The sequence below is a fragment of the Buteo buteo genome, chromosome 21, assembly GCF_964188355.1.
Source record: "Buteo buteo chromosome 21, bButBut1.hap1.1, whole genome shotgun sequence".
Lineage (NCBI taxonomy): Eukaryota > Metazoa > Chordata > Aves > Accipitriformes > Accipitridae > Buteo > Buteo buteo.
This window is the reverse complement of record NC_134191.1, coordinates 6,103,367-6,129,467: the sequence shown is the minus strand read 5'-3', so window position 1 is coordinate 6,129,467 and position 26,101 is coordinate 6,103,367. Positions and strand designations below refer to the sequence as shown.

The following is a 26,101-nucleotide window of genomic DNA, read 5'->3' as shown; positions in this document are numbered from 1 at the left end:
TCCCTGCCATAGGAAATGCAGTAGAGTGAAATAATTGAAGACACTAGTCTTTCCAGCAGGCTTGTAGTGAACCAGAGACCTGGAAGTGAAATACTCTGTTGTGCAGGTCTAGCAGGGGTTACTGAGGGCTGGAACGGTGGCTGGATTAGTAACGCCTGTGAAATGTAACTGATAGTCTTGCTCAGGCTCTAAATATGTGACTGCAAGTTGAAGCTGGCACTGGCTAACACCGTGCTTGGCAACCTTAGGTGAAAGATAAGGTTGGACAAATACTTTTACCTCTCTAATGTGACTCTTTGAAGTGGATAGTGAGCTGTGCTAGACTGGTCTGGTAAATCTTGTGTTGGTGTTGCTTGGGCTGTAGGAAGGGCGGGTGATTGTGCCTGGGCTGTGAAAGGTTTTGCAGGGGGAAGCTGGGAGCAGAGATGGCTTCAGACCGTCCGTACCGGCTTTGGGCTCTTGGGCAGCTGAAATATCTGTAGTCCTATGATTCTGCTCGCTCTTGAGTTCACATCTCTACATCAGGTCTTGCAAGAGAGCTTTTTGGAAGCAACTTTATGTCTATCTTTGACAATTCCTGTAAGGAGGAGTCATTCATGTCCTGCTGTGAGCAATCTCAAACCCTCTAGTGCTGATGAAAGTGCTGCCCAGCTTCCTTATGAGAGAGGAGGATGGCAGAAGTGGATGTAAATATGAGGTGCTTGAATTAAGATTTTACTGTGGCAGTGCCATAATTCAAACTTGACTGTCAGATGCAGTTGTGTGGCTGATGTTGTTGCCTGTTAGTCATAAAATATTTACACTCTGAAGCACCTGGGGTAGGTGAAATCAGAGCACAAGATTTGTATCTGACATTTTATGGAGTCAATTACTTGTCTGTCCTAAAAGGTTGCAATGCTTTTTGGTATCCTCTCAGTAACTGTGTAAAATAAAAATTCATGGCTTGTGTGTTGGGAAGTAAACAGCTGAAATACTAGTTTCCTAACAAAAAAATGCAGGACTTTGAAGAACTGAATCCTCTCTGAAAGCCACACTTATGGAATGGCAGCTAGCATGCCACTAACCTGTCACTTACATCAATTCCTGTTGCCTTAAGCAAATTTGGCTAACTTCTCTTTAATTTCCTTAGATACTGTTGTCATGTGCTTCTATAGCTAAAGCACAGATTTTAAATACTAATCCACAAAAACTTTGTTCTTTTTGTCTGCTTCATGTCTTTCCCTTGGATAAAAAGTCATGTTACGCAGAGGAATTTTTGGTAATGGGCAAAACAACCCCTAGTTGTATAAATTATGTTCCTTCTGTACAATGTGCCTTTTCTTTTTCATAATTATTTGTGCTTGAAGATGACTATTGGATCCGCTGTCGTGGTTTAACCCCAGCTGGCAACTAAGTACCACGCAGCCGCTCACTCACTCCTTCCCCCCACCTCCCTAGTGGGATGGGGAGGAGAATCAGGAAAACAAAAGTAAAATTCGTGGGTTGAGATAAGAACAGTTTAATAACTGAAATAAAATATTATAATAATAATGGTAATGGAAAAGAAGGTAACAAAAAGGGAGAGCAATAAAACCCAAGTAAAACAAGTGACGCACAATGCAGTTGCTCACCACTCGCTGACCGATGCCCATCCAGTCCCCGAGCAGCGATCGGCACCTCCCGGACAACTCCCCCCAGTTCATGCTCAGTCTATAATGTTCTATGGTATGGAATATCCCTTTGGCTAGTTCGGGTCAGCTGTCCTGGCCATGCTTCCTCCCAGCTTCTTGTACACCTCCTCGCTGGCAGAGCATGGGAAACTGAAAAATCCTTGACCTAGGATAAGCACTACTTGGCAACAACTAAAACATCAGTGTGTTATCAATGTTACTCTATACTAAATCCAAAATACGGCACTGTACCAGCTACTAGGAAGAAAATTAACTCTTTACCAGCCAAAACCAGGACATCCACTTAGACTGCAATCACGATGCAAGATCTTAAATAACTTTCTCGTACCTGCCTTGGTTTTCAAGTTCAGAAGGTTTTTTGGATGAATTAAGTAATGAGGGAGTTTTATTGTGCTAACTGATGTCATTTCCTTGCATTGGATATGTCCTAAGGTAAAACGCTGGAATCAGCTCATCCTGCCTGTCATTCCCCAGTCAATACAAGTAACTCTTCACCTTTTTCTTGCTCTTGGGCTTTCTGGTCAGTGTTCTGGCCACTATTCCTGGGTTATAGACTAAAAGGGGAGCAAATATGCTCTAGAAAAGATGGAGGGAAGGGGAGAACAGCAGTTGGAGAAGTTACTGAATAGATGTATTCACAGTGGCCCTATGGGGAATGATATATTACAACCAAATCAACTTAATTTTGATTACGTTTCAAATAATGAGGTAGCTGCTCCATCTTGGAGGACTGGAGAGGTTTCGGAAAGCAAGAGGACTGAACTTCTCATGCGAAGCTACTTCAGGCAACTGACGTCCTTAGGGGGAAAAATGTGATGCTGTTGCTTAGTGTTTGAATACAGCATGTGGGAAAATGTCTTTGAGAATGAGTTAAACCATTGTCTGGCTGGTTGTTTGGATTGCTCCGAGTTGCGTGGCAGAATAATGGAAGGTTTTTTATGGTCTTTAGGATTTTCAGACTTAGTGGATCAAGCTGTGGTGAATGTGACTTGCAGAATCTTGAATCTGGATTAGAAAACTTTAGGAGAATAAATCACTCAATGCAAGAGGCACTAATTGGTTGTCTTTCTCATATGTTTTTTGGGTTTTTTTTTTCTTTTTTCCTCTTAGCCTGAAAGGACAGACACCTATTTATACAGCTTTCTGTTTTTATTCAGAGTCCTAGAAAACAATTTGTTGCTGCTACTATTGGTTTTTTATCCTTGAAAGTAGTGTCGAAGCAGATTTAAAAAGCAACTTTGAAGCCCTGGACTAGCGTGTTGAACAGGCTTTCTGCTGCAGTAGACCCAGCTGAAGCCTGTAGCCCTTGGAAAACACTTCAGTGGATGTGGGTTTGTATCGTTTTTCTTTGGGTACCATTAATTGTTAAATGACACAGAATTTTAACCTTTCTTAAAAATCCCATGACATTTAGCTGTCTAAGCAACAACAAGTTCTATTGAGCTGAGAAAACTGACCAAAAAGTATTTTATTTTTAATTATAAACTGTAAGTCCTAAGGCAATTTACTTGAAACAAATGGTCTTTTTAATTTAAAAAAAAAAAATAAAAATGGGGTTGAGGGGAAAAGGTCTCTTCCCCCTTGCTTAGCTGTCCTCTGTAAATCTCTGTTATGCCCCTGTGCCCAAGCCTGTCTCTGCTTAAATGAAGCATTAAGTGGTTTAGCTTTATTTTCACAGGAAGGTTCCGTGATGTTTTTGGTGAGAAGAATCTCCTTCTGTGTGGTTTGGGGAGTGGGAGTACGGTCCTTCCTAGTTCGTGGGGCCCAGAGGAGCAGGGCAGCCCAAGAGCTGCTGGCATCACCATGGCCTTCCGTCACTTGCGTTGCACCAACGGAGGATTTCGGGGACCTTCAGCTTTGCGTGCGCAGGCGTGAGGTCTCCGCCGCTTAACTCCACGTCCCGGTTCTTTGCAACTTGCTTTTCGCTAGGAAACGGTGGTTGTGCCCTGTAAGCTCAGCTGGGAGGAGGAGAGCAGGGGAAGCTGTTTTGGCTGCGCAGATGGCTCCCATCCGAGCAGGCCAAGCTGGGTCTGAGGGTGGCAGAGGCTGACCACGGTGCTGCCTCTGGGCGCAGGACCCATGGCGAGGGGATGGCCGGGGGCTCTGGAGTGGTGGTGGCCTTTCCCAGAGTGTGGTGAGAGATGGGGCTGTGATATCTGCCATGAAAAAACAGGGAGAGAGGAAGAGTGGGGCAGGAAGCCCTGGGGCCAGGAGACCTGGGCAGGTAGGGCTCCCTGAGGCAGGACAGGGCCGCCGTCCGCAGGGCGGACGGGTCCTGCCCTGGCGTCGGGGTTTCGAGTGTGGCTAGTTCAGAACCGGCTTTGTTCCCCTCACATTCGTTAAGTGTTTTCTTCCTGACGGTTTTTCTACTTGGCCTGGTTGCCTTCACTTCATGCGAACGCAGTGGGAACATGAGTAAACCCTTAGTAGTCTGGGTATCTGCAAAAGTTTTGGTGATGAAATCGCGTGTTAAATTATTCAGTAGTTACAGGAAAGACCACAAGCAAGTAAAACAGCTATTCAGTACTTCAGAGTTTTATAACTTTGGTATTTTGGGGGGGGGGTTGTTGTTGGTTTTTTTTTTTTGGTTGGTTTTTGGGTTTGGCTGTACATACAAAACTGCTCTGTGATCATGCTGAAATAGATAATTTTTTTTCATATTTCTCCCTCGATGGTGAGAGAAGTTTGAAAGTAGTGGTACTTGGAGATGTGACAAGTAACACGTGATTTTAAGTAGTAACTGAGATGGCAAACCCAGTAAGCAGTGTTCCACCCTGAAGAAATACTCCTAACACAAGATATACTGGGTTTGTGCTTGCTTCCTGCAGTTACCCGTTTCAAACAAATCAAACCTGTGCATGGACAAATTCATAAGTATGTAAATAACACAGGCTAACTAACTTAGCCTAGTTACCTTCATTGAGAAGTACTGGTGGGTCAAAGCTTGATCCTGCAGCAACTAAACAACTTCCAATGACAGTTGGACTTGATCTTAAAGGTCTTTTCCAATCTAAATGATTCTATGCTTCTATGAACTTGAAGTTTTCCTAGAGGTTGATGGGTAGTAAAGCCACAGCTAATTACTGATTTTCTTTCTTTCTTTCTTTCTTTCTTTTTTTTTTTTTTTAATTCTGGTATATGTTCCCTGTTATTTTAATCATTAGCCACTTAGTTTCTGGATTACACTGTGTAAAACGCATTGGCCAAGCCAATAGGCTTCCCTGCCCTTGCGCCTGCCCAAGAGGGAACTCTGCTGTATGCCTCTACAAAAGGGATTTGGTCCGTGCATACCCACTGGGAGTGGGGATGCACTGCTCTGTTGCCATGTAGCACTTCCAAGTTCTTGCCATCATTAGCAAGTTATTAGTAAATTAAGTCTGAGTGATTCGCAGCAAGACTTGACAGGAGGAGCAAATAGCAGAAGTATTGTTTCAGTTGCTTGTGTGGCTTCATACAGAGGAACTATTTGAGCCGTATGCTTTGTGCTTAAGCACACAGCTATGCTTCGTGTTTAAATTCCTGAGCCCCCGATCACCTTAACGGGAAACATTCTTAGTTTTTCAAATTGAAGGGAGCATGTGGGTCTGCTCAGGAGTCCTGTCACTGATGTTTAATGTAATACAAGGATTTTGAAGAACGTAGTCTGAAGTACACCTAAAATTCCCACTGATATGGTGTGTACGCTTAAAGCTAGTGAAAGCCATTGATTAAATATTTGCTTAATTGACACTAGACTCAAAGACTGGGAAACACCTGCTCTATGTATATGGGTTATTACCATTGTTTCTGTGATATGGAAGAAAATAGGCAGCTTCTCAGGAGCTGGTTTTCCCCTACTCAGATACTTGAACTGGATCTATGTGCTGGAATTAGCAATCATGTTGAGATCGGTGAAGGTATGAGAAAGCCTTTCCCCTGCTTGAGATAACATTGTTCTTCAGGACACTCCAAAGAGCGAGGGACAAGTGCTGAGTAATCAGCGTGCCTCCATCCAGAACATTTCCAGCTCAGCTCAGCCTTGTAGGGCCTAAGCTGGGTTACATCTGGGTGTAGTCAAGCTGATTTCTTTATACTGCTTTTCTCAGTGTTTCAGCTCAAGAAAAAACGTACTAGCTTACTGTCAGCATGGCAAGAATGGATGGAACTTGAATTGCTGACCTCTGAGACTCGTAGTGCAGGAGTACCTGGTGCAATGGTAGTGCATGGAGCCAGCCCATGGAGATTAGTGGAGATGCTCCTGAGCTGGCATTGGAGGCTGCTCTGCCATGAAACCATTTCTGGGCCTCTACTTCTAAGGCAGGGTTATTCTGCTACCCATGTCAGCAGTACCTTGATAGCCGTGCAAATTGAAAATGCACCTGAATACAAATTGACAGTACAGCCTTCTTCCAGGTGTTTCTGGGCTGAATCCAGGCTGTAGGCTGCCTCTTGGCCATCCTCGGATCTGTAGTTCCTTGTAGCCAAATTCTTCTGTTACTATGGTGTGATAAACTTAACTGGTTTTGTCACTTTGTCTTAAATAATTTCCAGAGTTCTGCAGTTGATACTTCCTTTACTTCTTTCCATTACTTCTTGCTTGCCAATACCAAAATGTCCAAAAACCAGTGTTCTACTCAGTTTAGTAATGTTACAGCAAAGCTTGGGTTGAGATTCCTGGAGGTGGCTGGAAATCCAGACGATTCAGTTTCAAGTTGTTCCATTTTTATTTCATGTCCCCATTCAGACGCATTTCTTTGGTAGTGTATCCAAACCAATAAATGGTTGTCCTCTTACACTTTGAATCTCATGAATTTCGGAGAACAACAAGAACTATTCTTCACCCCAAAGGCAAGAAGGGGCTGAGGACCAAAATTGGATCTTAATTAAGTTAAAGCTTTTATTCATGGTTTCAAAATTGGGGTAGCGGAATTTTGGTTTTGGGTTTCTTTTGCAGCTCTTTGCTTGTGAGATAGTTTGTCAAAAAGTGAGACAGCTTTATGGCTTCTCTGCAGGCTGACCATGACTGGTACATCTTGGGACATTTGCCCAAGTAGGCACATTTGGGCTCTCTTTGATGTACAGACTGCAGAAAAGGATGCTTTAGGCTAAAGACAGAGGTAGTCTCAATAAAAAGCACTGAGTTCATAAAGATAGTCCCCACCAGATTTCAGTGATGGAGCTCTTAAGGCAGCTTGAGAGGGCAGTAAGTGACACAACGAAGGATCAAACTGAATTTTCTCAAATGTCTTATGTTGTAGCCTGTTAAGCCTCACATTTGGCAAGAGCAAGGGTAGCTGAAACTGTCCAAGAAGGAACGTGTGTGAAGCTGTTTCCATCTTGCGGGAGCTCCTGTCCTTGTTGCGCTGACGTGCAGGGTGGGAATAGTCATGTCGCATTCTTCTCCATTCAGAGAATAATTGTACGTTCTTGTATTCAAATGTGAAAATGGGTTTTAACAGCTGTGGATTGATTAAAAGGAAATGTTCAGTCCCTGAATCTCTCCTTTGCATCATTTTGGTGCAATTTAGTGCCAGAAAAGGCAATTCTCTGTGTTCTTTGGTTCACTACGGGACTTGTGTGTGAAGGTGATGTGTCATTGGAGAACTGTGCCTATCTAGTGTATAATGACTACGGTTCTTCTGGTAGGTTTTGTCTGTAAAGGCAATAGAGCATCTTATCTGCTGCTGCTGATTTGAAGCCCAGACACCTGACAGTAAATGAATCTCCTCAGAGTCACTTGTTGCCCATGTGTAGCAAGAGTTGACTCTACATGAAAATGTGGTCCACTGGATAACTGTTCAGAATACTTCCAGAAGGATATACCTTTTTCTGTGAGCTGAAGTGACTGTGTGGTGTGTCAGGAATTAAATTGGCTAGATTATAATTTGCCTTTGCAGTTATGCTGCACACAAATATGCAGTAGTGTTTATCTAACTGTTAAATTTACTGTAAGGGTGGGCAGAGCAAGAAAGATTCCCTGTCGTCCCCCCCCCCCCCCCCAAAAAAAAAAAGGAAAAAAAGAAAAACACAGACAGTAGCTTCTGAACTGCAGCTGAAACCTGTTGCCCTGTACCAGAGAGGATGCACTTCTCAGAAAGATTAAAATTCTCAGAGAAAAGTTACACTTCTGTATTAAGTAGAAATCTGCAACTTAAAAGTTTGAAAAAGAACGCAGCTCCTTTGTTTAAGGTTCACAACTTTTTTTCTCTTGCCTTCCCTGGCATACTGAAGGCAGCACAGCCCATTAAAAAAAAAAAAAAAGAGTAGCAAAATAATGCTAACTATTCGGATGTAGTATAATACAACAAAATCTTGGGGAAAGTATGTTCTTGTGGAATAAGTATGTGTTTTGCCAACAAAAATCTTATGTCATTGTGTGTTTCAAAACTTGACTTGTAGTGGAGTCAGTTCAGTGTATTAGTATATATTATAAATAATATAATATTTGATGATGCACAGTTGAGATATGGACCTTGGAATTTTGCAGGACTCTCTCCTGGGAGCGTGGGGAGTGGGTAGGAGATGGGTGCAGAGAGGAGAGGCTTTGCTTCATCCCTTTGCCACAGGAAAAGGAATGTGCAAATTGTGTCAGACAAGTAGGGCTTGTTTTTAAAATAACATATTCAAAGATAAGTGTTATGAAAATAACTCATTTACTGATAACTTTATCTACTCAGAAGATGAAAATTTAAGTGAAAAATAGACTTATCTGGGTAGCGTAACTCTTACCGCTGGTGACAGAAAAATTGATAACACAGTTTGGGACTGACAAAGCAAGTGTTGTGCGTATCACAGAAGACTTCTGTATTGTGTTGTCTTGCAGTTTAGTGCAACAAATCAGATTAAACTCTCTAGAAACGCTATCTTAAGTGTGCTTCCCTGTGCAGCAGAGACTTTGGAAAATAATGCAAGTTGAGCAGCTTTTGATGCCTGTGCTTGAGTACAAGCTTCGGTCAAGGGGTTGGACAGAAAGAAAAAGTAAGTTCTGGAAGGTGTAGGGACTGTGCATGGTACTGTGACTCTTGTACCAGTGCATCTGGGACACGTTTTAGCCCATTGTCAACCATTGCTGAACTGGAAAACTTTTTCCAGGTATAGACTGAGACAGAATTAATGGGCTCTGAAGCACCAGGGAGGCTGAGGATGTGGTAGAGCTTTTTCAAATCCTTTGCGTTCAGCGGCAGGTCCTGGGTGGACCGGCGGCTGTGCGGGCAGGGCGGTGGACTGCTGCACCTAGAAGCTGAAGATAGGACTGCGTAGCCCCATGGGTTTATCCAGCGCGCCCCACTGCCAGGGGATATGCATTAGGCTCGTAGGACATTTGTTCAGTTATTTCTTACTTCGTACTTAAAAACTTTTAACCTTACTGCTAAAGAAAAATACCATTGTCTATTAGTACGACTGGAATGAAAGATGAATAGTGAATTAGCCTTGAGCAAACTGTCAATCTGACTTTGATAGCCCATCACTTAAAAGGTCCTTTTATGTTTATGAAAAAGCATGATGTCAAAGCCAGGGAAAAAAAAATACCAATACTTAGGGCTAAACTTGCATAGTTTCCAAGAAAAGCCCCTGTGTGAACTGTTTGTTTCTCTACATGCATGGCTAATTAGCATAGGATACTATAAGTCTGGGCAGCGGCATTCCAGTTTCTTCTGCTGTTTTGGGGTAGCTTGTTTATGGTGCTTCCATATGTGAATCCCTCAAACTGGAGTAGCGTAGAGCAAAGGATATTGCAGTCGCTTCTCTCGCAACCTCTAAGTAATATGCTGGAAATGCTTGAGTATAATCATTATCAGGTGAGTTGTTATTGCAGACTTACTTTAAAACCTGTTGCTAAGAAGGCTTACAGTATACGGGAAATCCTTTTCCTCTGGTATCTAGTATGCTTTTTTAAATTTCTTCCGCAAAGATAAGTGGGGAACATACGTGGTCACTTGTAACAGCAAAAGTCACTTTAATGGAACTGTTCTAAAACAAAAAAACTTCTCAGAGTATTATTATATTTTTGCTTGCTTTCTACCTTCTGATAAAAACATTAATGGTCAAAGAAAGGTGACAAATAGTTTCCAGGATATGGTGAAAATTTTGCATGGAAAAAAATTGCCTTTCTTCTCTTGCTTATTTAGGGTGTATAAGAATAGTTCAGTATGAGGTTTTTCATATTTTATATTTAAAAAAATTGTAAGTACTGAAAAGCTTATCTTAAATACAAAAATAGCTGTTGCTGAGGACAGTGATTGATCTGAACTGAAACACTTCTTTTCTTGCATCTTATTTGCATAATGTGTTTATAAACAGGCTGTCTTATTTGTATATGATTTAGGCCATATATCTGAGATATAAATAATTTGTAGGGAAAAAAATGGTGTATTCCCTTTTTTTAACCAGTGTGTTACTTTCAAAAAAAAACAAAACAAAAACCAACAAACCTTTTGATCTCTCCATTACTTGACATCTGATAAAGGATAGCAATCCATACTATTTGGTTTTAACTGGTAGCTACAAACAAGTAAAATGAGTGCCGCAGTGCAACTTGTTTCTCCATATTTTAGTGAAAACTAAATGTTGTGTAGCTGAAGGTCTGAATGGAGAACCGTCTGTTCTGGAGTATCTGTATAAACTGGAAAACCTGAGCGTTGGCTTTAAGTGAAAATCTCACATTGTAGAAAAATAAGTGGAACTTCTTGGTTTACCATTAATAAGTCGGTTATTGAAACACTAGCTCATAAACTGATTTCTTGCCACCAAGTGTGAATTAGTGAAGCGCTGCTGACTTCCTTGGGGACGTACAGGTTTGTACTTTTAAGTGAAATGCTTAGCTGGTATATATGTCACAAATGTATAGCTCAAATCAATAGCACGTATAATGATGTTGTAAAACAATAAAGTACTTTTAAAATTGTGTCATACAGGTGCAGACTCACCTTGAGAATCCAACCAAGTACCATATTCAGCAAGCCCAGCGGCAGCAGGTAAAGCAGTACCTCTCTACCACTCTAGCAAATAAACATGCCAACCAAGCCCTGAGCTTGCCATGTCCAAACCAGCCCGGTGATCATGTCATGCCGCCTGGAACTGGAAGCAGCGCGCCCAACAGTCCAATGGCTATGCTTACCCTTAACTCCAACTGTGAAAAAGAGGTAATACACTCTCACCCTGCATATTTTTCAGTAAAATGGAATTGCAGTCTGCTTGCTTTCTGTTTTAAACCGTATTTGATCATGTTAAGATGTTATGTTTATCTTCTTTTCTGAACTGTTCACTTTGAAAATGCGACCACTGTCTCTGTGTCTGCCTGATGAATATGTATTTGCATAGAACATTTTGGCAAAAAACCTGTGTCCGTCTAACTTCCTCTTTTTCAACTATTTTAGCTAGTTATTAAAACTACTTTTTTTTTTTTTTCCTCCCCCTTGCTTGATGCGCACAGTGAATAATTGACCTTTGGAGAATACAAAGCAGTTTTGTAAGCTGTAGCTTTCTGCAATAATGTTATTTATGGCTCATTCAGTGTAGAAAGAGCCAAGAGCATAGCAAAAATAACTGAAAAACACAAAGCTTTTTGAGCTATTTTACATATTTTTACAGTAAAATTTGAGCAAGTCTCTTGGTTAGCTGGAAGGCCAGATTATCCCAGCTAATATACCCTAAAATGTTACTGTTTGCTGTTTCATGATGAGCTCAGTGCTGCAAATAAAAGACTTCACTAGCCTATGCCTAGAAGTCCTTTGCAACCTTGTCTTAATCTTTGCTGGCAAAAACTTAGTTGGATGTGACACGTGTGCTCACATGCTGAAGGAAGATGTTTGAAAGTTATTAACGAGTGCAAGAATCACGTCAATAATTTTGTAACTTGACAAATAGAAGACAATTGTAGAGCTCCTCGTGTCCTCTCATCCTCCCCCCTCAAGCCTTTGTGCCAGATTTTTAATACAGATGCACTCTGTGAGGAAAACGTTATGCAACTTTGAGAAACAGTTATTACAGAACATGTTTTGTAGATGCAAGAGAAATTACTTGTGCTCCATAGCTTCAAAAGAAAAGAAAATCAAATAGTTCCACCCTATCATCCCAGTTGTACCCAAATCTTTTTTTTCCTCAAGATATTTATAGCTTCACTTTGCTGTGTCATCAGGCACATGTGTGCATGACACTGTTTCAATCGTGCTCTTTTGGGGACGGAGACTGTGCCATGAACTCAGATCCATGCTTTGCTTTTTCTTTTTTTTTTTTTTTCCCCTTCTTTTTTTCCTTTTTATTTCTGCAGGGATTTTATAAATTTGAAGAGCAAAGCAGGGTTGAGAGTGAGTGCCCGGCTCTGAATACACACTCACGAGCATCATGCATGCAGGTACTGGATGACACAGGAGTTGGAGCACAGGTCCCCTTTCTAATGAGCATGTTTCTTTGAAGTTATGTTGAAGAATAAACTTGCCCCATAGTGTCTTTAAGAAGCTGAATATAAGATGTATTTAAGGAACAAAACAATGTTTATTAGCATTGATGTCAAAAGTGCATTAAGACACCCAAAGAAGGCTAGTGCTTTTCTAGCACTGTAATGCTATAGCAGAAGAACGTATCAACCATGCTTTAAGGTCTCACTTCAGGAAATCTTTTCTAATGCAGTCTTCTCAAGACTGCATGTATGTGTTCTTGTCCTGATAGATTCTAAGACCACATTTCTATGCAGATCACAGTTGCGTTTAAAAAAATGAGAGAAGGTTTTAATCCATCCATGGTAATTTGTCCTCAGTAGTCATCCTATTTTATTTTATTTTGATTTGGTTTGGTTTGGTTTTTGGTTTGTTTTGTTTTTTCAGCTAAGGGTTTTTTACTTCTAGTAATGAGACTTTGGATATGGGCTGTAACTCTTAGTTCCTTTCTTGCCCTCACTTGCAGTCAGTGTAATTGGTTCTGATCACACTTTCTGGAGCTGATATAAAAATCCCATATAGTACTATTTCTACCATCAGCGTTATGCATTGATTTTTTAGATGACTGTCATTTAAGCTCCTTTTTTATAGTGAGCAAAAAGGAAACAGTCAATCCTGCAGGACAGTTTGGAGCACCTGCACGGGTTTCACCTGCCCGTGCAGGAGCTTACAAAGGCACTTTCCAGCCCAGCCCCAGAAAGAAGATTGCTTGCATCCGACTAAAATCATCTCCCAGCTGCTCTTGGGTGGTGCTTCCTTCGGTATGAGGGACATGGATCCTTCGGATTTTGTTGTCCGTGGCGGGCAGCCTGTCGCCCAGCAGCAAGCCTTTGTTCCCTCTCCTTCCCCTGCGGGTGTCAGGGGCTTGGGCATTACTGTCTGTACGCAGGTTTTGACCCCACAACTAGAGGAAGGCGGTGGAGGGTAGGCAGGCAGTGCTGCACAGGGGAGAGGGTTTCACATCTTTAGCGTGGCTCGTTTTATGGGGAGCTATCTCCTCCGCCGTACCTGGGAGGAAGAGTGTGTCCATGGGCAGGGTAACTGCTGGTGGGAGGAGTGGGTTAGACCACGAAGCCTCAGCTTTCTCATGACCTGAATGTCCTGGCTGAATAGCAGGAGTCAGGGCTGAGGGATTGGATGTGGTGCGTGGCAGAAGTGCACAGGCACCTCTGCTTGGGCCTGCGCTGCAGAGAGCCAGTGTGTGGCTGGAGTGCTTTGCCAGGCCTCTGTATCCTAGTGGTTTTGGTAACTGCTTCGTTTTTCTTTGTCCACCTTTTCTGCTGCAGATGGATGATGTGATCGATGACATAATTAGTCTGGAGTCAAGTTACAATGAAGAAATCCTTGGCTTGATGGACCCAGCCCTGCAAATGGCAAATACGGTACAATGGTCCTTTCCTTCTGGTTTCCCTGTTAAGTCTGATTCTCTTTCCTTGAGAGAATGCAAAACTGTAGCATGTGGTTTTTTCCAAGCAATTCAGTAGTTATTGTATTGTCCCATAAAGTGTAATTAGTTTTTCTTTGAAGAGCTGAAGGTATACACTTGCTATGAAAAATGTGGGTTTAAAAACACAAGCTGGAGTCAGGTTGAGGCAATACAAGGGACAATTTTGCTTTTCTTATTTCAAAGTCGGTTAGTCACTGAGAGGATTGTAACAGAGGAGTGAACTAGGCTAACCAGAGTGAGCTCATACCCATTCATATTTAAAATCGCCATGGTCATTATACTTGGCTTTGGAAAGCCTAGAAGAAACCTCTGGCACCCCAGGTTCCTGTATCTTACCACGTTCAAGTAAGAAACTGTACACCATGCTTAAGCACATGTTAGCATCCCTATCCAGAGACACTCTAGTTTATCTGTTAGCTCTAACATCATAGCTTTAGCTTAACCTGATTTCAAATGGAGAGAAGGCCCTAGCTATATGACAGCAAAGATGTTACAAAATTTAGGGGGAGAAAAAACATAATTTAAAAACCAACCTTTGAAACAAACAAAAGGGGAAGGAATAAAGAAACTTAAAAACTGAACGGGAGAAGGGGACATAGGAAGCCTGTGACAGAAGACAAAAACACAGAGGTGCGAAAGTCGGTGAGGGAGGGAAGGAGCAGGTTACCTCTGAGTTGCTGTTTCTGGTTGCTGGTTCACATTGCTGCGAGCATTAATATAATCGTACTTCTGGCATAATCTTATTTTGATCTTTTGTGGAGGGTAGCTCCAGTGAATTTTTTGCCTTAGGTTTAAGTGCTGTTAGATCTGGCTGAGTAGATGTCTGCCAGGGCTGGCGTCTGTTTCTTTTTTTATCTAGTGCCAAAATTTACAGCTTACCACATAGCATCAATTTTGTAGCATAGGTTTACATTTGCTGACAGTACTCATCTGATGTCGTGTTAACCTAGTCCGACGCTCCCACAGATTCCCACAGCCCTCTTGGAGACGTGGTGCGTGCTGCAGGAAACGGCCCACCAGCATCCCTTGCTAAATAGTGCTCTTTGAGTAGACTGAGAAATAACTGCAGAGTCCTACCAGAACAAATAAATTTTCCTTTAATGTATGATGACTTCAAAAGTGCATCTGCCCTGGAATTGGAGAGGAAAACTTAAAAACCTGTGAAAAAGATAGTTTTCAAGATAGTTACTCTCTTTTTTTCTTTCTTTTTTTAATTTTTTTTTTTTTTTATTGAGGGATCTGGTTCTTCTGGAGTCCTTTCTCTGAAGTTCCATTGGATTGGGACCCATTAAATTAGAGGGGACTTGGATTTCTTTGTACTTTTCTTCCTCTCTTATTTCACAGTTACCCCAGCAGTGGCTCTTTGTTTCCAGGCAAGGACATAATGGTACTCTGCACTCTTGTGGTGCAAGGAGTCCATATAGTCAATATTTAGGGTAGTCTGTATCCCTCCTGCTTTCTGTGTGACACTAAGCCTTGTAAAGACTGCCTGATCCACATTTGCCATGAAATTTCAAAAATTGCCCACTGTATGTGATGAAGTCTGTAACATAAAGAAATAGTAGAATTAAGACTTCGTTACCAGTACACTTAAATTGCTGGAGACAAAAAGCACGTTTCAGTCTCTGAATTAACCTCATACCAATCCTGAAGAGATGGAAATTGAACCATGTTTCCCAACAGTTGGTTTAGGGGAAAACATTAACCTGGTGTAACAGACAGGTTTCTTATGGAACACGATTTAGCTCTTAAAACACACAACATTTTACTAATAAGGAATTAATGTCTGTAGACTGAGCTAAGTAGCGGTGGAAGAAATCAAGAGAGGAAATGGTCTCTAAAGAGAGGCAACCTATAAATAGCTGTGCTGAGACTATGACAAAGGCTGCTATTGTTCCATAACCAACAAAGAACAAAAGGACCAGTTTGTTACATTTGGTAACAGTACTTAATTGATAAGCAAAAGCAGAGATTTCTGTGTAGAGGGAGCTAAGGGAAGTTTCCAAGTACCTCTTAATTGAAAAGGGCTCATTGCAATCAACTGCTCGTGGAAGTGTTTGTAAACTTTGGTATTGGGTCACAAGTTAACTGGCTTTGCTTCTGTGGTGAAAAGTATCACAAAATGGTCACTAGTTTGCCAAGAGGGTTTTCTGCATAGATGTGACCTAGTAATTGAATTGCTAGGTACTGTGTAAAGACTCTTGTATGCCAAGTTGAGATGTCAACTAATTCATCCAACTAATCAATTCTAGCAAGAGTCTATGTGAGTACGTGCAGCTCCACTTCTAAATGTGACTTTCCTGTGGAAGTTAAACTCCAGAAGTAGAGAGGAGTCTTATTTCAGGGACTGTTGCTGAGCATGTGCTTGTAGGTGAGGGAACAACACAATAATACATTGCAGGCTGCATGAGCTGGGGAGCAGAATCCATTCCAGTGTGTACTGATACCTTCGAAGCAGCATTGTTGATCACCCAGCTGATGTCTCAGTGATTTTATACAGAGCCTCAATGACCTGAATGTGGGTGCTTGTTTTGTTGGAGTAGTGGAGGAGAAAGGAAAGCCTCAGACTCTCCTGAATGTACACTGTGATGAATCTGCAGAAATAATAACCATATTTGATATTTCTGTTCTATAAAAGCAGTTATTAAAAAAAAAAAGGAAAAAAAAGTGGATGCAAAGTGATAGGAAGGCTGAAATTTGTTTTTCTTGGTATGTTTGTGCACCTTGTGAAGCCAAGGCCTAGAAATATGAAATCTTACAAATGAAGGCATTTTAGACCATGCTATTTCAATCGAGATAACAGGCTAAGCCTGGCATAAGTCACTCTTCCTGCATTTACTTTTTGGGAGAGTAAAGGTAGATGATCTGACTGACGCTGTGTTTAAATTTCTTCTTAGCCAGAAGTAGCTAAGAAAGCCTTAAGGAAAGCATGTTTAGGCTGGAAACATGCTAGAGTTTGAAGAAGACAGGGAAGGAGCCTCAGCACCAGAAAATTCCTTGTCTTTCTCAAAGTTTTGAGACTCCATCTTCCCAATGAAATGGCTGTGGGAGTTTTGAACGTTTTCCCATCTCTTTGTACTTGGGGAAAGGCATGAAAGTTGACTATCTTAGTAGATTAGAGCTGAAATGTTTGCAAACAATGTTTAATTTTTCCTAGTTTCTTCCAACAGGAAGCATTTGAATTAGATGCCTAGGTGGTGTTGCATTGTGTCCATTATAAGCCCCTTCTGGTTTTGGTTTGGGGTTTTTTTGCCCCTTTTCAGCCTAGTGGCTGCTTTTGTGTGCTCACAGCACTGCTGACTTGTCTATCTCAAACCAATGCCCTCAGCATATAGGGGTCTCCTCCCCTTTGCAGTTCCCTAAACTCTGCACTAATGATTATTGGTCTTAACTTACAAGTCAACTATTTTATCTGTCTGGGACCTGGAATATAATTGTGAACAGAGGATGTGCCTCAATTTTAACTTATCTTTAACTGCAGGTATTTTAGCCATGTGAGATGAGCTGAAGTGTTGTATGCACTTTGTATTTTTCATTTGAAGTGAATTGTATAAAGTTAGTCCCAAAGATGTGACTTGCAGCCATTCTGGAGAAGAGGCTTCTCAGAGGCTCATACTGAGTGTGAGTGTGGACCATACATGTAGTCACACTCATAGTAAAAAGTTAAAACTGAAGCTTTGACCTGTGGAGTTCAGCTTGCTGGGAAAAGTAGTCAAAGAAAGAAGCCAATCAGTCTCTTTGCTTATGGATCACTGATTTAAACTGAGGCTGTTGGCATCGACCTTTAATACAGATTTCCTTGATATAGCATTCATGTGTACATGCAAACCTGCAAAGTTTAGCAGCTGTGCAGATTTCTCCCTTCATCTTCCTTTGTTTAGCTGATGCTGCATCAGCAGTGCTTGTGCTTTGGATGTTGCACAGCTCTTAGTTGGGTTCCTCTGGTGCTTGCAACTTCTGCAGGACTTCAGTGTGCATGTTCAGCAGCTGCTGCCTGTGTTACTGTCCCCTTCTGTGGTGATTGCTTACACAGGTCCTGTTTATTTACACAGAAAATCTGGCACAGTGTTTACACCTTAGGGGGGGGAGGTGATAAAAAAAATATCACAAACTTGTTGTAACAAGCCAGGTCCATCTTGCAGTAAGGCAAGCAGCTTGGTGACTTTAACTGTTCTCCATGTTTCATTATAAACTAGCTGCTGTACCCAGGCTTTGAGATGCTAGCTTCTAGATTTCTGAAAAAAAAAATGTATTTCCCCCCTCCTGCCCCAAAATTCCTAATTAGATTTCACATGTCTGGTTTTGAACTTCAAGTCCCTGGGCTACAAACAAGGTCTTTGTGCTCTCCCCATGCATAGGAGCATGAATAGAAAAAGCACATCCAAGTCAGAAGGGCGTATGACGCTATTGCTGTGCCTATGTCATGGATACATTTGAGGGGCCAAAAGATACAAGGGTCAGCCTTGTAGAGCAGTGAGAGCGAGTGGTCACCCTGACATTAATGCGGGTAGGTCACAACTAGGACCATAGTCTGTGATGGACAGCTGTGACCTTAGCTTTATTATAGACGGTCCTTTTTTTTTTTCTTTTTTTTTTCATTTTTATATCGCAGTCAGGAGCTAAGGGGCGGATGAGGAATTGTAAGACTGAATCTTGGTGAGAATTCAGTTATATTTTTCCTCTGTCACTTAAAAGATTGAGTCAGGCGACTTTGTTTTTGTTGTTGGCCACTGTCTGTTCAAGACAAGTATCAGCATGGCTTCTAGCTGGTGGTACTTTAATGGATGCATATCAACTTTGCTTCTTATGGTAGCTCCAGATGGAGAAATTTTCTTAAGTCTCAGTCTGGCAAGGACCATCAGTAGGAGTTCAGTAGTCCAGGCTGTGACTCACTCCATTGTTTTCAGCAGCACTAATTACACCGGTGTAAAGTTAATACTTACTCTAATCACTGCAGGATCAGTGTCTTGCGGGGATTGGTTTTCTTTGCAGCAATGATAAGAAGTATTGCCAGTCAGATAAGATATCAAAGTGTTTTGTACCTGTCTTTTTCAAAACCTAGTTTGAAAACAAAAAAGAGATGGGTAAAATAATCCACTCAGGGTAAACGTAAACTTCTTTAAATACATTTCAATTTAAAGGGGGATAGCTTTGATAAGTCTTGTTGAAATACTATCCTATTTCTCTATAGATCTCCTTTCTTAAACATACCTAAATAAGAATAGCAGAATGAACAAGTAATTGAGGAAACTTAATGTAAAAATAATCTTCCTCCTACTGATGCGTGTTCTTGTTACATAAGGCGAAAACCAAGTTAAAGGAAACTTAAATGTTTTCTGTGTAGGTAGCTTTCAAATCACATGAAAAATGCGATTGATTAATACAGTGTTCTTCCTCAGCCATGTGACAACTTGCGAAGTACTTTCACTCATGTATTCCTGAAAAAAGAGGGGCTTCCTCCAGGAGAGTTCTGTAGGCTCTTTCAGATGTTTTGAGTAAGAGAAGCGATGGGGGTACAGATGTAATAGTTTCACTGAAAACCAAGGAGCAACAATACTGCAATTGTCAGCACGTTACCTCTTCTGCATATTCTCTGCCTGCATATTCTTGAGGAGAGAAGACAGAATTTTCCCAATGTAGGTGTTTTATTCCTCTCAGGCCTGTGCATATCTGTGACTTCTGCTGACCTTCATGCATGTTCTGTTTGCGCATGGAAAAGAGCACAGATTTCTTAGCAGATCCTAACTCTGTTCTTCTGTACAAAGCCTTTCATAAGGACAAACCAAATGATCCTTTTCCTTATCTTTTCCAGTTGCCTGTGTCTGGCAATTTGATTGACCTTTATGGCAACCAAAGCATGCCTCCTCCAGGACTAAACATCAGCAACTCATGTCCAGCTAATCTTCCTAATATAAAAAGGGAGCTCACAGGTAAATATGTCTAAAATACCACCTTGGAGCAAGAATACAATTGTATAGTTTGTTTCACCTGAATAGGTGATATCGGGTATAATTTCTGTTACGAGAAAGAATGTATGGATGAATAGTTACTTTTTGCTTTGTGGACCATTTTTTAGCAGATGTATTAGCCTGCAGTGCAGTTGTGTGGGTATGTGTGCGGTCACTGTGACAAGTTATGATAAAGTCCCTAGTTGTTATAGTCAAATATGCACATTGAAAGCATTGTGTCACAGGAAACTTCCATGCATCTGTTGCAGACCTATTTTCTAGTTTGGGCTTCTTGTTTGCTCTGTCAACACCAAACTTCACATCTGGAGTCTCTGTGGGATTCACATCAAGGAATGCTACATGTTGAGGCTTTACTCTACTAGGGGAGGGCAGTAATGAACAAATAGCCTGTTGTAATATGAAATCTGGACACCTAGATGCTATAAAATGTAAAATTAGGCTCTCAAGAGAGAGAATATGGATGTCTTAAGATGAAAATGAAGCGTCCTGTATATTTCTTGTCCTGTCGGGTCCTCCAGCAGGGCTCTGAATAAGCCATCAGAGGCAGGGGGAGGGAAGGGGGACATTAAAAGTCTCTTTTTCTCAAGCACATGTGTACAGAAGCTAAATAGTTTCAAGGAAGAAGTAAGTTTTGTATTCTCAAGCATGTTTTATTTTTGCTGTTTCGCTTCACATGAAAGGATATAACCACAGGTAGGTTACGGTATACAAGGCAAGCTTGTCCGCAGGATGAACAAATGGAGATCCATTCTAGAACCGATGACAAAATCATCTTAATACCCAGAAATGGCTGTTCTTAAGCCCAACAGCGAGTCATACGGTATGCAGTATGGTAGAGGCATAGTTTCTTGTCTGTCGTCTTTCTGGGTTTATGTTGTGAAAACTCCCAGGCTGACTCAGTTGCAAAGCAGGTTCTGGGCAAGAATTAGTTTAAGTAGAGCAGTTTTAATAGCCCAGGAGTCAGCTTCTCAGGAGGAAATGCCGCATCTCTGAGCTGGTGGATATTTGCATTTAGATGACTGCACAAAATTTGAGTTCAGCACCAAATGAAGACACAGAAACTGCACAATGAATTGTGGCTGCTAGAAAAAGAAAAGCTTGTATAGCAATGGAACTGTGTTAAGAGGAGGGTGGGAGGGGATGAGAACTACTCAAAGTCCTGCATTACAGACAGTTTCATTGCCCCAGTTATAGAAGGGTAAAGCTGGCTGTAGACTGCAAACTAAACATCCAACTTGTCAGATGCTCAGGCTGGTGGATTCACTGTAGATGGTTGTGTAAGACTTAAGGCAAAGAAGGCAGAAAGACAGGGGAAATCAGTGAGTGAAGTGGTCTTATGGAAGTCCTCAGTACATCAGAGTAGACCTGAACTAAGTTAAATGTCTATATGTTATATTCACCTGTGCAGAGAAAAAAAAAAATCAGGTGAGTGCTTTTTCTGTTCAAAATATACACTACCAGATTGCATTTTATTTAGGAGATGTTTAGGAATTAAACTCAAATTTAACAGTGTCACTTTGACACTGATCTGGCCAAGCCTTTGTGCAGAAAGCGCTATTGATGGTGTTTTCTGACAGCCAGTGATTTTAAAATCAGCGTGTTATTGCAGGCAGGAGTCTTTTGGTTCTCCACTTCCTGATTTTGATGTTGGAGCTAGGCTGGAGAGAGCTTGCAATATTTAAATCTAGCATTTGTCAGAAACTTTTCTTCATCTTGCTGTATAAATATCAAAATGATGAAGAACACCCCCCCCCCCCCCCCCAATCGAATCTGTTATCCCCAGTGTCTGATCTTGATGATGGTTGTGAGTTCTCAGCTGTAGTTACTGAAGCATTTAATGGGAATCCTGCTCACCCAGGAGTGCAGTTTCTATCAGTTTTGGCCTTTCAAACCTCATATCTGTTTCATAAGGCAATGTCAGATTAAGCCCAAATTTCATTAAGACATGCAACTATCTTTCACACTTTTGGGGGGGATCCTTTGGGAGCCTAACATAGAAAAGGATATGTCTTGTTATACTGCGTATAATGTTCGGGTAGCTCTGTATTCTAAGCAATGAAGTAGTAAGCTTCCAGTACTCCAAGGGAAACCCTTATCAGCTGTTATTTTGAATTGTGTGGGACATAATCCATGTTCTTTGACAATAAAATAATACAGGAAAGAAACTTGTTGGAGTCAGTGAGGGGTTTTGTTTCCGTAATGGAATGTGTGATAATAGATCATACACTCATTCCTCCTCACTGACTTAACTGTGAAACTAAATGCTTGGTGGTTTTGAGATTTAAATGCAACAGGGCAAGGATTAATGACCTCACCTTTTTGAAAAATTAAAACACGGAGAGCAAAGATGAAAATACTTAAAATTGCTTGAGAAATGTAAGATCAAATGAGAACTGAAAATAACAAATTTAATTATGTTTTTGCCTGTACTATTGCATGCTGAAGTCTGATAATAAACATGTGGAGCAAGGTAAAGAGCACTTCTGAATTGGGGAGACAATGAGTGTGCAGCATGGTTATCATTACTTTTCTTTTTGCTTTTCCTGAAGCAAGGACCATTGTTTTCTAACATTATTGCTAATAAAGGTGTTGAATTTTTCATCTTTTTTTTTCATATAATGAGAACAGTTAGCATAGTTGGAAAATACAGTATTTTTAATAGGTCGCTTAAGTTACGTCTTGTGTCTTGTGGTGATGTGCATGCACGTGCCACAGAAGGATGTAGCCTTAATTCCAGTGAGCAGAGCCTCTGACTCCTGGCTGCTTCACATCCTGTGCAGGTAGCAATGCAATAAGCATGCTGTTCCTCTGGTTCAGCTTCTGTGTGGTACGTAAGTGTGCCGGCTGTACGTAAACGTAGGAGAAGGTATGTTGGATTTCAGCAGTTTGTTGTCCTCAAATACCTTGCTGAGTCAGGGCCTCCGTGGGAAACGTTCTCGTCGTGGAAGTCGGTATGGGAAGTGTGGGTAGAGGTGCTCTGCAGGTGCAGGAGTGAAGTTCAACACCAGCGCTGTGTTTTGGCAATCACAGCTTACTGTACAGGCCCTTCTCACCCCTTGGAATGAGTGTAATAATTGCTTTGACAAATATCAATCAGGCTTCCTGTGCAAATGTTTCACAGACTGAAATGTTGTGTTTGAATTGCTTGAATTCTAATTACTTCATTCACATGCACAGCATGTATTTTTCCTACAGAGTCAGAAGCGAGAGCATTGGCTAAGGAGAGGCAAAAGAAAGACAATCACAACTTGAGTAAGTTTTGGTTCTTCGCATTTTGCACCAATTCTAGTAATGATTTTACGCATTAAACATTTGAATGCTGCTGTTTTAAATCTGAACAAGACACTGCATGTAGTATATAGTACCAGTTCATTATGTTATGCCCATAGATGAAATATCTTGAATTCTTGTGAAATGTATGCTTAAATCTACTATTGAATTTTAAAAGCTATTTTTTTAATAAACCAAGTGAACAGGTGGTTGTTATCAGTGGAATTACTGGGAACAACATTTGATACAGCTGCTTTGAACAAATCCACCTTGCACAATTTTGCTTTTTTTTTTTTTTTCCCTTTGTTAAACTAATCTAAAATCTTGGATATGTGGTCAATTTGTGACTTTAAACATCAGTGTGCACCCCTCAGTGTGGCAATTTTAAAAATCCTGGTTTTGAAGGGAACACTTATTTCCAAGTTGGGAAAAAACCATTTTAAATAATGAGCATCTTGTGACTTAAAGGATCCTTAAGTTGTCCTTTTATACTTTTTATTACTAGAAGAAAGGAACTGTTTCATGCCTTGAGCTATTCAGAAGCCTTTTTCATAGCATGAAAAGCTAATGCAGGAAAATTGGTATTTAACTTTTGGATCCTCAAAATGTTGCATCTGGAAGAGTATTTTTAAAAAAGAGCCTATACATTTTGTCCCTTTTCCTGCTTTGGGATTTCCTTGAGCATGTAAGTTTTTGTCTCTGAATTTGTCTGTGATGCTTTTCCCTAGGAAAACATTTGCTTCTCAGCTGAGTCCTATGCTAATGCAGCCATCCTGGTTTTTAGTGTCTCAGTTTAACTCTGCCACTTCTACAGTCCCACATTTTTACAGTATAGACAGAACTTCTGTCTTAGTGCATCCATATGTAGGAGAGCAAAATAAATTGCTCTGTTACTGGATTTTAAGCTTCAGATGAACATTTTAAAGGTGCTTAAAGAAATCTTTGATGAAACACTTTGTATATTGTAATTAAGTGTGAATATTACTTGTAACATTTGTGTTGTTTTTCCTGAAGTTGAACGAAGAAGAAGATTTAATATTAATGATCGTATAAAAGAACTAGGCACTTTGATACCCAAGTCAAATGACCCGTAAGTATAATGTGCCCAAGGAGACTGGGAGGGAGGTGTTTAAGAAAAAACAAAAACAAAAAAGAAACTTAGGGGAGAAAAAGAATTTACAAAAAAAAAAAAAAATCCTGAGTTTTGTTGTATGATCTTGGCACTCCCTGAGTGTAGAAATACATGAAGGTTCCATTATGTTTTTTGAAGATTGTTTTGGGAGTTATTTTTTTCCCTTTTGGAACTTGCTGAAGTTACATTAATTTGTTGATTTTTGTCACAAAACAGTCACCGTACCATTGTGCAGCAGCTCAGCACCCGGCAGGGTTGGGGTTGATGCTAGGAATGACTGCCCTACCAGAGGTTGAGTTGTCAGGATGTGAAACCTTTGTCTAGTCTCGCTGCTTAGCTGGCTGCCTGGCTGCTTGTCTTGCTAAATGATTCTTTTAATTTATTAGATGTCATAGCTTGGCAAGACAGAACTAATCCCTCTTTCTGTGAAAATGGAGGGCAGTTAATCAGGGAAGCCATCATATTCCCCTTCCCACCAAGAAAAAAGCGGCAAAATAAAGAACATAGCTGTGTGACTTCACTGATAATTCGCCAGTGTTTCTGGTTATTTCCCAGTAGTTCTTTTAGGTAACTTCATTGCTACTAACTTGTCTTAACACTTTCCCAATGCTGATTCAGTAGCAAGGACCCTCCCTTGCTCTGGAGCTTGAAAGTGTCACTTAAATCTGAATCAATGCCCTGTGACACTTTTGGGGAGAGTTTCCATTATTTTAAGGCAGATGCTCATGGAGCAACTTATAGCTACTCTTCAGAGAGGCTCTTCAGCTTCCTCTAAGGCAAGCAAGACAATATTGCGCAGTATCAACCTATGGGACAGGTGGATCTCTGGTCTGATGGTCTGCAGTAAACTTTTGTCTTTTAAATTTAAACAAAGTAAGATGATGTGGGGGAGAAGATGATGCAGGCAGCCTCTCTCTCTAAAGCGGGTGTGGGAGGAATAGTGTGGGAGAAGCAGTATGGGAGCCATGTAACTGCCTGACTGAAGAACCGTCACCTCTAGGCTGCAACGCGGCATTTGTGTTTTATCCAGGGTTTAAAGTACTTGAATATGCTGCTGTATTGGGCTCTTCTCTTCCTACCGTAACACAGCTGCGATACAGTGCCACCAGGAGGGCTATTGCTTGCTGCTTCTTGGGAGCTAAAGAACCTCAGGTCTTTCTCCCACAGAAGCACCAGGACATATATGATCCTTTTAATTCCCCAGCCAAAATCGGGCATCACCCAGCTAGCAAACCATGCCACGTTTCGAGAAAGAGTCTTGTGGGGTTTCGTTGTTGTCTTGCAGCCTTGCCCTAAGGCAACGAAAGGAGCCCCCAGGTCTTCAGTGGCTCTTGCGCAGAACTGGTCCCAAACTGGGCAGAAGGCAGGGGCTTGGCCCGGGGGGGGCTTTGGGGAGCCTGGGGGGGCTGCAAGGCAGCGCCTGGGCTCTGTGCCTTCGGCTGGGCCGGGGCTGGGGCAGCCTGCTTCACAATAGCTGTGCTCTGGCCCCCTCTAGTGCATTTCGAATGCCTTCTGTAGGCATGAACTTGGAATAAATACTAGCCAGGTGTTACGTATATGTGAGGTGTAATCATAGCTGCTGATGTGAAGGTAATGACTGTAACATAAAGCCTCCCCGAGAGCCTTAACTCTTCCTTTTTTATTGATTTCAAAGGGATATGCGCTGGAATAAGGGAACGATTCTAAAAGCCTCGGTGGACTACATCCGTAAGCTGCAAAGAGAACAGCAGCGCACGAAGGAGCTTGAGAACAGACAGAAGAAGTTGGAACATGCCAACAGGCACCTGCTGCTCAGAATACAGGTTTGCTGATAAATAAGCTGCAAGTGCTCTTGCTGTTGCAGTGTTTGGCTGCAAATAATGGTAACTGAGGCTGGTTTGTAGAAATATGAGTTGGAAGGAACCATCATTTTAAATAATGGTGATCAATGCTGAGATGTCTGCAGAGATGTTTCCAGAAAAAAACCCAAGATACACTAGTTTAAAAAAAATATAAAATAAAGTCCCAGTGCTCTAGTAAGGCAATTAGGGCTGGTCTATTTTTGGTCTACCATGGCCAACATAAGTTGCAAACCATCCTACAAAAAAGGTTTGTATGGTAATATTTTTTTCTGGGTGCCAGACCTAAGAAATTGGGACTTCATTTATCATCTATTTGTTGATAGTGATGAAATTCAGTTCAGCTGTTTGGGAGTATGT

General features: G+C 41.3%; 1 protein-coding gene across 12 annotated transcripts in view; it reads left to right on the top strand.

The window, feature by feature from the left end:
* MITF (melanocyte inducing transcription factor) overlaps window positions 1-26,101 on the top strand; it is a 112,828-nt gene that overhangs the window by 80,331 nt on the left and 6,396 nt on the right. For 6 of the 12 annotated variants that reach the window (XM_075053293.1, XM_075053292.1, XM_075053298.1 and 3 more), the window contains 7 exons: window positions 10,565-10,792; window positions 11,920-12,003; window positions 13,372-13,467; window positions 19,345-19,462; window positions 22,679-22,753; window positions 23,786-23,861; window positions 25,558-25,705. In XM_075053293.1, the coding sequence (XP_074909394.1) occupies window positions 10,565-10,792; window positions 11,920-12,003; window positions 13,372-13,467; window positions 19,345-19,462; window positions 22,679-22,753; window positions 23,786-23,861; window positions 25,558-25,705 (825 nt within the window). Of the gene's footprint in view, window positions 1-9,228; window positions 9,449-10,564; window positions 10,793-11,919; window positions 12,004-13,371; window positions 13,468-19,344; window positions 19,463-22,678; window positions 22,754-23,785; window positions 23,862-25,557; window positions 25,706-26,101 lie in introns of those variants that run through there. The other 6 variants (XM_075053301.1, XM_075053303.1, XM_075053294.1 and 3 more) reach the window with 6 other exon arrangements.